Source organism: Salvelinus sp. IW2-2015, unplaced genomic scaffold, assembly GCF_002910315.2.
Source record: "Salvelinus sp. IW2-2015 unplaced genomic scaffold, ASM291031v2 Un_scaffold1249, whole genome shotgun sequence".
Lineage (NCBI taxonomy): Eukaryota > Metazoa > Chordata > Actinopteri > Salmoniformes > Salmonidae > Salvelinus > Salvelinus sp. IW2-2015.
This window is the reverse complement of record NW_019942797.1, coordinates 178,105-189,416: the sequence shown is the minus strand read 5'-3', so window position 1 is coordinate 189,416 and position 11,312 is coordinate 178,105. Positions and strand designations below refer to the sequence as shown.

The following is an 11,312-nucleotide window of genomic DNA, read 5'->3' as shown; positions in this document are numbered from 1 at the left end:
AATGCTGAGGTCTTATATAGCAGACATAAAAATGCTTAGCGTGGCTGGTTTCAACCCTCCCCGGCAGATCGGGGCATCACAACATTGGTTAAATATGCCTACATGATTAATATTTCAAACATACCATAATATTTTCCCGGACACTGTGTGTGTTGTTGTGTGTGTGTGTGTGTGTGTGTGTGTGTGTGTGTGTGTGTGTGTGGTGTGGTGTGTGTGGGTGTGGTGTGTGTGTGTGTGTGTGTGTGTGTGTGTGTGTGTGTGTGTGTGTGTGTGTGTGTGTGTTTGTTTGTGTGTGTTTGAAGTTGTCCAACAGGATCTCACATTGCGATCCCTGTCCTCTGTTTTAGCTGTCTCACCAGGCCTCTGATCTTGGCCAATAGGAGCTCTCTGAACTTGTCTCCCATGAAGAAGTAGAACACAGGGTTAATTACACTATGGAAGAACGCCACCGGCCTGGTCAGGATGTATGCACTCTCTATATATATCTTGTGGCAGTCAGACAGCCCTGCCCAGGGATGCCGCGACGCTATCCTCACATTCCTCATCAAATGATAGGGCAGATACAGTACCAGAAACATGGCCGCTACAGCAGAGACCACCCGTACGGGCCGGCGGAATGATGTCCCCTTGCCCTGAATCACTTTCGCCTGGACACAGAGAAGCCGGTTGATGTGGTAACTGAAGAAGCCAAGCCCCAGCAGAGGCAGCAGGTAGCCAGTCACCGTCAGGCCCAGGCTGTATCCCAGCAAGTTATCCATAATCCCCAGGCTCCCAAAGTCCTTACATAAGCTCCAGTTCCCTTTCCGCATGTCCTGGACCATGTACAATATTAGGGGGGCCACCTGCATGTTAACTGCCACCCAGGTCATGAGAGACAAGCAGAGGGCCGCCTTCTTGGTCAACAGGAAGTGAAGTCGTGACGGGTGTCGTACGAGCAGGAAGCGGTCCATGCTGACCCACACCATGAAAAGGATGGAGGAGTAGAGGTTGGTATGGAGAATATAGCGGTTGATGGTGCAGCCGAAGCCACTGTCTTCTAATTGGGCGTTGGCGTACAGGTAGGAGAGGCGTGGCAGCGTGCACAGAAAGATGAGATCAGAGACAGCGAGGTTGAACAGGTAAACATTGGTGCTCTTCCACTCTGGCAGGCAGAACACATAACCCAGGACCACCAGCAGGTTGCTGGGGAAACCCAGGGCAAACTCCAGGGCATAGGCGGGAGTCAGGTAGTACTGCAACAGGAAGTCATCTAGCATTGTACAGTTATACACCTGGAGAGGAGAGGAGAGGGAGGAGATGAGAGAAGAGGAGTGCTGGCACTAAAACCGCRCTCAATGAGCTTTATACCGCCATAAGCAAACAGGAAAACGGTGGCGGCACTCCTAGTGGCTGGGGACTTTAATGCAGGGAAACTTAAATTGGTTTTACCTCATTTCTATCAGCATGTTAAATGTGCAACCAGAGGGTAAAAACTTTACTCCATGTAAAAAAACTCTCCCTTGCCCTGCATTTGGGAAATCTGACCATAATTCTATCCTCCTGATTGCTGCTTACAAGCAAATATTTAAGCAGGAAGCACCAGTGACTCGGTCTATAAAAAAGTGGTCAGATGAAGCAGATGCTAAACTTCAGGACTGTTTAGCTAGCACAGACTGGAATATGTTCCAGGATTCATCCAATGGCATAACACCTCAGTCATCGGCTTCATCAATAACTGCATCAACGACGTCATCCTCACAGTACACTACAGTTCAAAAGTTCGGGTCACTTAGAAATGTCCTTGTTTTTTAAAGAAAAGCACCTTTTTTGTCCATTAAAATAACATCAAATTGACTAGAAATACAGTGTAGACATTGYTAATGTTGTAAATGACTATTGTAGCTGGAAACGGCAGATTTTTTATAGAATATCTACATAGGCAACCAGAGGGACATTATCAGCAACCATCACTCCTGTATTCTAATGGCACGTTATGTTAGCTAATCCAAGTTTATCATTTTAAGAGGCTAATTGATCATTAGAAAACCCTTTTGCAATTATGTTAGCACAGCTGAAAACTGTTGTTCTGATTAAAGAAGCAGTAAAACTGGCCTTCTTTAGACTAGTTGAGTATCTGGGGCATCAGCATATGTGGGTTTGATTACAGGCTCAAAATGGACAGAAACAAAGACTTTCTTCTGAAACTCGTCAGTCTATTGTTCTTCTGAGAAATTAAGGTTATTCCATGCGAGAAATTGCCAAGAAACTGAAGATCTTGTACAACACTGTGTACTACTCCCTTCACAGAACAGCGCAAACTGTCTCTAACCAGAATAAAAAGAGGAGTTGGAGGCCCCGGTGCACAACTGAGCAAGAGGACAAGTACATTAGCATGTCTAGTTTGAGAAACAGACGCCTCACAAGTCCTCAACTGGCAGCTTCATTAAATAGTACCCGCAAAACACCAGTCTCAGCGTCAACAGTGAAGAGGCGACTCCGGGATGCTGGCCTTCTAGGCAGAGTTGCAAAGAAAAAGCCATATCTCAGACTGGCCAATAAAAAGAAAAGATTTAGACGGGCAAAATAACACAGACACCTTTCATTTGTATGGGTTACCTTCAGACGAGTCCCGTGACACTTGTGGGGGTTGTAGAGCAAAAGAGTTCCCAATTACCAAAAAGTGGTTATTTAATGTTGTGTGCTACAGAAGTTCTCATGAGAAGACCAATTTYCAGGATGTCTCATGGTCTTACAAACAYCATTGTGGCTCGGCCACCTTCCACCGCAGATGCAGAAGGCTGACATAAGGGGTTTACACAGAATACGTAAACAAGGCCGACGGATCTTAGCACAGTGTTGCAATGTCGCTTTTCGTCACAAAAGGGGCGGCTTCTTGTAAGACGCTCTGTCATTCTACGCATTTTTCTCTTACCTGGAAATTGAGGCCAGACGGATCGTTCCTTGCGAAGACTGAGGTGCAGTAGTTAGTGAGTTTTGTAACGGAAGTCGCGCCCCTGTGTCTAAATCACATCTTTTCCAGTATCTCTTCTGGTATAAACACGGAAGAGATGGATGTTCTGCAACTTCGCTTCTACTACTTGCAAGCAATTTTCCCCAAAAAATATTTAGGCACTGAGCAAATTTCAGGTTTGTTGAGTGCAAACTTGAAAATTTTGAAAATTCTGGTCAACTTCACACGTACATTTACTGTGAATACTGAGGATGTTCCCGCTTTACTTACAGTTTTAACAGTGGCCATATAGGCTACTGTGGCTATTTGATCATAATATAGGCCTACTGTATCAGAGTGGCCTACCACCAAAAACAATTGAGAAAATGCATCCCATAACATTTTAACATAGAAATAGCTGTTCTATCATTCAGCTTACAGTAGCAGCTAATGTGTGGTGTTCAGTGTAGGCCTACATTCCATGAGACTCTTGAAAAAAACATAGAAGGCTTGACATTACATTAGTTTATCGACTTCAGACAAGGAGGTGACTGAACATGTTGTTGTGTTGTTTGATGCAAGACACCACTTTATAGAATAAAATGCATTATTATTCCCATTCCATCATTACAGAGAATCAGACAAATGAAGCTACCCTCTGCCTATTGGATACTGTCTCAAAGCCTGTCTCAAAGTACAACACCACCCCTTTTAGACAAAAAAAGCTCTTTACCTGACTCACTAGATGTCTACAAATGTACACATGTTGTGCTCTTGTAGGAAGCTATCACTCCCATATTGCTGACGACAAAGTATCTATAACTGGGCTAAAAACTCACTAACTAGCAAAGGATATGAACAAAATGTGCACTCATGGCTACATGCAGAAATCGCCTTGATGTCACAACAATGCCATCTACTTACGACCGCTCATGCTGTAAACACAGTCTAGTTCAAAGTAAATGGCACAGATCCATATATGGTACTGGTCTATTTGCATAAAGGCCTACTGCAGCTCTGATCGGTTATGCCACAACAGTCTGTGTAGAGTACGGGCTGAGTAGTGTGTGTCAATGCAATAGAATCCTAATCCGATGTGATCTGCCAACAACAAAATATCTTGCATAGTTTGTTTTGTTTTGGTATGTGGTTAAAATTGTGTTGATTCGATCACAATTGCCACAGCAAAGAGAAACGTTGATAGTGTCAGTGGCGACCAGTAATTCAGGGTAGCTGGGGCAGAGCCTGGTTAGCAAAAAACATATATGTATTATTATAATTTTTTTGTTGTTATTATTATAATTTTTAAAATTTTTTGTTGCATGTTATTTTGGCAATAATACGTGTCACATATCAGTAGGCAAACAATGTAAAAAATAAATAAAAAATCCTTGCGTTAATACAGCCACATACAAACATGGTCTCTTTTTTGAATTCTTGAGTAAGGCAGCTGCAAAATGCAGGTGTTTCAGCCTAGCTCAGTGCTTTCTGTGATCGTGGGGCAGCCAGCGGAAAATACGGAGCGCAGGGGTTGGTAATGTTCTCTAGTTGCGCCATAATTGGCTCAGTGTTCTGTCACTCATGGGGACACTACGTCCCCGCAACATCTAAAGGGACACGTTGAAAATTCAAGCCCCTTGGGTGCTTGCCATAGAGTTACATTAGAGGTACCCATCCAAGAAGGCTCAAGATCGTTGAAACCAGATAAAATGATGTCAAATCACATTATATCTACTGTAGCTTTCACCAATGTCCAGTCTCTTGACAACAAAGTAGACGAAATCCGAGAGACATCAGAGATTGTAACGTTCTTTGTTTCACGGAAACATGGCTGACTCGGGATACGTTATCAGAGTCGGTACAGCCACCTGGTTTCTTCACGCATCGCGCCGACAGCAACAAACATCTCTCTGGTAAGAAGAAGGGCGGGGGTGTATGCCTTATGATTAACGAGACGTGGTGTGATCATAACAACATACAGGAACTCAAGTCCTTTTGTTCACCTGACATAGAATTCCTTACAATCAATTGCATTATCTACCAAGAGAATTCTCTTCGATTATAATCACAGTCGTGTATATCCCCCCCAAGCAGACACATTGACAGCCCTGAAAGAACTTAATTGGACTATATGTAAACTGGAAACCACATATCCTGAGGCTGCATTTAATGTAGCTGGGGATTTTAACAAGGCTAATCTGAAAACAAGGCTCCCTAAATTTGATCAGCATATCGAATGCGCGACCCGGGCTGGCAAAACCCTGGATCATTCTTACTCTAACTTCTGCGATGCATACAAAGCCCTCCCTCTCCCTCCTTTTGGAAAATCTGACCACGACTCCATTTTGTTGCTCCCAGCCTATAGACAGAAACTAAAACAGGAAACGCCCGTGCTCAGGTCTGTTTAATGCTGGTCCGACCAATCGGATTCCACGCTTCAAGATTGCTTCAATCACGTGGACTGGGATATGTTCCACGTAGCGTCGGAAAATAACATTGATGAATACGCTGACTCGGTGAGCGAGCTTATTAGCAAGTGCATCGGTGATGTTGTACCCACAGCGACTATTAAAACGTTCCCAAACCAGAAACCGTGGATTCATGGCAGCATTCGCGCAAAACTGAAAGTGCAAACCACTGCTTTTAATAAGGGCAAGGCGACCGGAAACAGTGTAGCTATTCCCTCTGCAAGGCAATCAAACAAGCTAAGCGTCAGTATAGAGACAAAGTATAGTCACAATTCATCTGCTCAGACACGAGGTATGTGGCAGCGTCTACAGTCAATCACGGAATACAAAAAGATAACCAGCCCCGTCGTGTACCACGATGTCTTGCTCCCAAACAAACTAAACAACTTCTTTGCTCGCATTGAGGACAGTACAGTCCTCAAGGCTCTCCTTCACTGCAGCCAACGTGAGTAAAACATTTAAACATGTTAACCCTCGCAAGGCTGCCCAGACGGCATCCCCAGCCGCGTCCTCAGAGCATGCGCAGACCAGCTGGCTGGTGTGTTTACGGACATATTCAATCAATTCTTATCCCTGTCTGCTGTTCCCAGATGCTTCAAGAGGACCACCACTGTTCCTGTTCCCAAGAAAGCTAAGGTAAATGAGCTAAATGACTATCACCCCGTAGCACTCACTTCCGTCATCATGAAGTGCTTTGAGAGACTATTCAAGGATCGTATCACCTCCACCCTACCTAACACCCTAGACCCACTCCAATTTGCTTACCGCCCCAATAGGTCCACGGACGACGCAATCACACTGCACACTGCCCTAACCTATCTGGACAAGAGGAATACCTATGTAAGTATGCGGTTCATCGATTACAGCTCAGCATTTAACAMCATAGTACCCTCCAAACTCGTCATTAAGCCCTGGGTCTCGACCCCGTCCTGTGCAACTGGGTCCTGGACTTCCCGATGGGCCACCCCCAGGTGGTGAGGATAGGAAACAACATCTCCATCCCGCTGATCCTCAACACTGGGGCCACACAAGGGTGCGTTCTCAGCCCTCTCCTGCACTCCCTGTTCACCCATGACTGCATGGTCATGCACGCCATCAACTCAATCATCAAGTTTTCAGACGACACTACAGTGGTAGGCTTGATTACCAACAACGACGAGATGGCCTTCAGGGAGGTGGTGAGGGCCCTCGGAGTGTGGTGTCAGGAAAATAACCTCACACTCAACATCAACAAAACAAAGGAGATGATTGTGGACTTCAGGAAACAGCAGAGGGAGCAGCCCCCTATCCACATCGATGGGACAGTAGTGGAGAAGGTGGAAAGTTTTAAGTTCCTCGGCGTACACATCACGGACAAACTGAAATGGTCCACGCACACAGACAGCGTGGTGAAGAAGGCGCAGCAGCGCCTCTTCAACCTCAGGAGGCTGAAGAAATTTGGCTTGTCACCAAAAACACTCAAACTTTTACAGATGCACAATCGAGAGCATCCTTTCGGGCTGTATCACCGCCTGGTACGGCAACTGCTCCGCCCACAACCGTAAGGCTCTCCAGAGGGTAGTGAGGTCTGCACAACGCATCACTGGGGGCAAACTACCTTCCCTCCAGGACACCTACACCACCCGATGTCACAGGAAGGCAAAAAAGATCATCAAGGACAACAACCACCCGAGCCACTGCCTGTTCACCCCGTTATCATCCAGAAGGCGAGGTCAGTACAGGTGCATCAAAGCTGGAACCAAGAGTCTGAAAAACAGCTTCTATCTCAAGGCCATCAGACTGTTAAACAGCCATCACTAACATTGAGTGGCTGCTGCCAACATAATGACTCAAATCTCTAGCCACTCTAATAATTAAAAATGGGATGTAATAAATGTATCACTTTTAAACAATGTCACTTTATATAATGTTTACATACTCTACATTACTCATCTCATATGTATATACTGTACTCTATACCATCTACTGCATCTTGCCTATGCCGTTCGGCCATCACTCATCTATATCTTTTTATGTACATATTCTTATTCATTCCTTTACACTTGTGTGTATAAGGTAGTTGTGAAATTGTTAGATTACTTGTTAGGTATTACTGCATTGTCGGAACTAGAAGCACAAGCATTTCGCTACTCTCGCATTAACATCTGCTAACCATGTGTATGTGACAAATAAAATGTGATGGGATTTGATTTGATTGGACTTATCACGTCAACGTCATACTTTCAAAATCTTAGCTAGCAAGCTAGACAAGCAGTCATCATCATGAATCAAATCAACAATCTACTGGTTAGTACTTTTCCATCCTTGTCATGTGAAGAGAAATTATAGATTAAACGTATCGGTGCTCATCAGCCATTGAACATAAACATTACACAACAAGTTGGACATCGCAAGTTGAACAATGAGTGATTTGAAAGGAATTATTGGCTAACTGCAAGTGTTGCAAAGCAATCACTACCCTGCAATTCAGTGGAGAGGATGTGTGGTCCAAGTCTGGGTTTAAGGTTCTCTTTTCCTAGTTTAAAAGGAACATTCACATGCAACACCATGGGCTAGAAAAGGTTGAATACATTGGCCATGCTATCAATCCAGCATGACTTCTTCCGCGTTCAAAACAACTGGAAACTCGGAACTCATAAATCTCAGACTTCAGTGAGTTCAAGACAACCGGGAACTCTGAAAAAAACAATCTCCGACTGGGAAAATACCTTTTGAACAGTTACCCAACTCAGAATTATAAGTTGGGAACTCAGGCCTCTGTCACGCCTGCTCCCGCTCCCCCTCCCTGGCGCTTACGAGCTCCTGCTACCATCAGTACACACACCTGCCTTTCCCCATCACACGCATCAGGGTATTATTGGACTCACCTGGACTCAATCACCTGTTTATTACCTCCACTATATTTGTCAGTTCCTCATCTATGTTCCTGTTTATTACCTCCACTATATTTGTCAGTTCCTCATCTCTGTTCCTGTTTATTACCTCCACTATATTTGTCAGTTCCTCATCTCTGTTCCCCGCTGCTGCAGTGATTGTCGAATGTTGTTGTTTTGCCCGTGTGCTAACGCTGTGCCGGTCTCGTTTCCTGTCTGTTCCTTATTAAATGTTGACTCCCCTGCTACCTCCTCATCTCCGGCGTCGGTTCTTACAGCCTCTTTCTAGAGCTCCGACCTCAAGATAACTGAAGTCATGATTCGACCTTGTTTTTTTCCCGAGTTCCCATTTTGTCTTGAAAGCGCCATAAATCCCGAGAATGCCAGACTTTGATGAAAAAGTTTGATGTCAAAATTTTGCACGCCACCTCTCCTGTTCAATTGTCAGTAGATATCACATTTGTTTAAGTAAGTCAGCCATATCAGCTATGTTTTTTAAAAAGGCAGTAAATGAGGCTGAATTAACTGTTTTGCTGTAAGACAAGGCTCCGCTGATAGCCAGGTTTAGCAGTGGTACGGATTCACTACATGGTGCTGAAAAGAAAGCCCTGCTGTTGGGACAGCTTTATGTAGTCCCTAATGTAGGCCCTAACAGTTTGTGGGCACCGTTTGTAGCCGTTATAGTGCAATTAATGTATTGTTTAGTGTTGTGTAGTGCCTTTGCTGGCATGCATCAACAGCAAAAATGTATTTTCCACCACCAAGATTTACATGCTAAAATAGCCACTGAATATTAGCTCGACTAACCTGTACCCCCGCACATTGACTCGGTACCGGTACTCCCTGTATACAGCCTCATTATTGTTACTTTATTCTTTTTCTTGAACTGCGTTGTAAGTAAGCATTTCACGGTAAAGTCTACACCCATTGTATTTGGCGCATGTGACAAATTTGATTTGATTTGGTTTGCTTTTAATATTCACACGTTAAGGTGGTGGATCACTTACTTGACTTTTTACATTGACTAATTTCCTCATTTCCATGTTACTGGTGTTTACTTTGTGTCTCTTCACCACTTGATCTGTGTATTACATTGTTTCACATTGACTCATTTCCTCATTTCCATTTTACTGGTGTTTACTTTGTGTCTCTTCTCTTCACCACTTGACCTGGGTATTACATTGTTTTACACTGCACAATTTTTTATACAGTACCAGTCAAATGTTTGGACACACCAACTCAATCAAGGGATTTTCTTTATTTTTACAATTGTTTTACATAAGAGAATGCCAAGAGTGTGCAAAGCTGTCATCATTGGCAAAGGGTGGCTACTTTAAAGAATCTTAATCTTAAATATAAAACATTATTTTGATTTGTTTAACACTTTTTTGGTTACATTATTCCATATGTGTTATTTTATATTTTTGATGTCTTCCCTATAGGGAAAAATATGAGGGAAAACCCTTGATTGAGTAGGTGTGTCCAAACTTCTGACTGGTACTGTGTGTCTAAAAGGTCTGCAAATGTATTTGTCTGGCTATTTATAAAATATTGCTGTTTTGAATCAGTCACTCAGTAAACTTGTACTGCTTTGTGCATGAGCTATGTATACTGAACAAAACATAAACGAAACATACAACAATTTCTACAATTTTACTGAGTTACAGTTCATATAACACTTCATATATTTTATCTGTCCCCAGCACAAGGTGCACCTCTGTAATGACCCGTCTGTTTAATCAGCTTCTTGATATGCCACACCTGTCAGGTGGATGGATTATCTTGGCAAAGGAGAAATGCTCACAAACAGGGACGTAAACACATTTGAGAGAAATAAGCTTGTTGTGCATTATTTCAGCTCATGAAACATGGGACCAACACTTTACATGTTGCGTTTATATTTTTTGTTCAGTCATAAATAACATTCAGTCGTTAACCTCGACACTGTAGCTAACCTTGACTCACTCTCGCGTCTAGTACAGCAATAATACAAGTACTGCATTCTATTATGTGTTAGTAGATACATTAGTTGTTGGATACCAACATGTACAAACATCAATAAATACAGCCAACCCAACCTGCAACTTTCACAAACTACTCTACCAATCAGTACAGTGGGTCTCATAGAGATGTTCTTTTTTTATATAAACGTGTGATTTCACAGTGAAACATGACATAACATAACATAACGGCATACATTTGATAAATAATTTAAGATATCTCAATCATCTCTTTATGACATATTATTTAATTAACAGGTGTGTCTTACCATTGTTCTGTCTTGTTTGGTAGGAGTCTTTTGTAGGCAGTGAATGAAGCTACTGTATTTTGACTGCAAACAGGCTGTAAACTAACCAATACTGGCTGGCTGAGGAAAGTGCTGACCGTTTCAACAGAGGACACCCTTTTTGCATTGTGGCTTTACAAGCAGACATGTTTGAACATGCAAACCAGTTAGGCTCACATAAAACCTTTTATAGATTCATATAGTAAATATGTTTCATATCTTGTGGTTTTGGCTTGCTAATGAATCAGGTTACATACGTAAATATTTGCATTTTTCCTTGTACCATTAATTCTGTATGAGGAGTTATCAAGATGGCCTCATTGTTATAAAACTTGATATATGCTAGCATGCATCGAAGGATATGACACACATGGAAGTCGGTGTTATTTTGCAACCTACGGTATTGCACTTGGAAGGCAAAGATTCCAATCAATGACCCAGCAGCCATTAATGAGCCAGCATTGCATAGCATATTTTGGCAACAGAGATGTAGTAAGGTACACTAACCACATGGTCTACTCGGAAAGAGAGAGAGCATGAAACATTTACAGATGCAGTCAATTATATTGGCATCCTTACATGTTTCACTATTTATTTTTTAAATAAGTTGAAATGGAAAAATAAAAATAAAACATTTGGTGTTTAAATGTGTATTTGTTTGATTTACAAGCTTGGAAAGGTTATTTAGGAACACAACAACAAAAAATATTTGATCGTTTACTGTGTGCTTTAACTCACCTGTGGTTAGTTGCAGG

General features: G+C 42.7%; 1 protein-coding gene across 1 annotated transcript; it reads right to left on the bottom strand.

Annotated features, from left to right (window-relative positions):
* Positions 1–267: 267 nt before the first annotated feature.
* On the bottom strand, positions 268–10,613 carry LOC112070171 (succinate receptor 1). The gene is made up of 2 exons (XM_024137583.2): positions 10,540–10,613; positions 268–1,271 (listed from the first exon to the last, which is right to left on the bottom strand). The coding sequence occupies exons 1-2, from the start codon at positions 10,540–10,542 to the stop codon at positions 318–320; spliced, it is 957 nt and encodes a 318-aa protein (XP_023993351.1). The 5' UTR covers positions 10,543–10,613; the 3' UTR covers positions 268–317.
* Between the last annotated feature and the right edge of the window lie 699 nt (positions 10,614–11,312).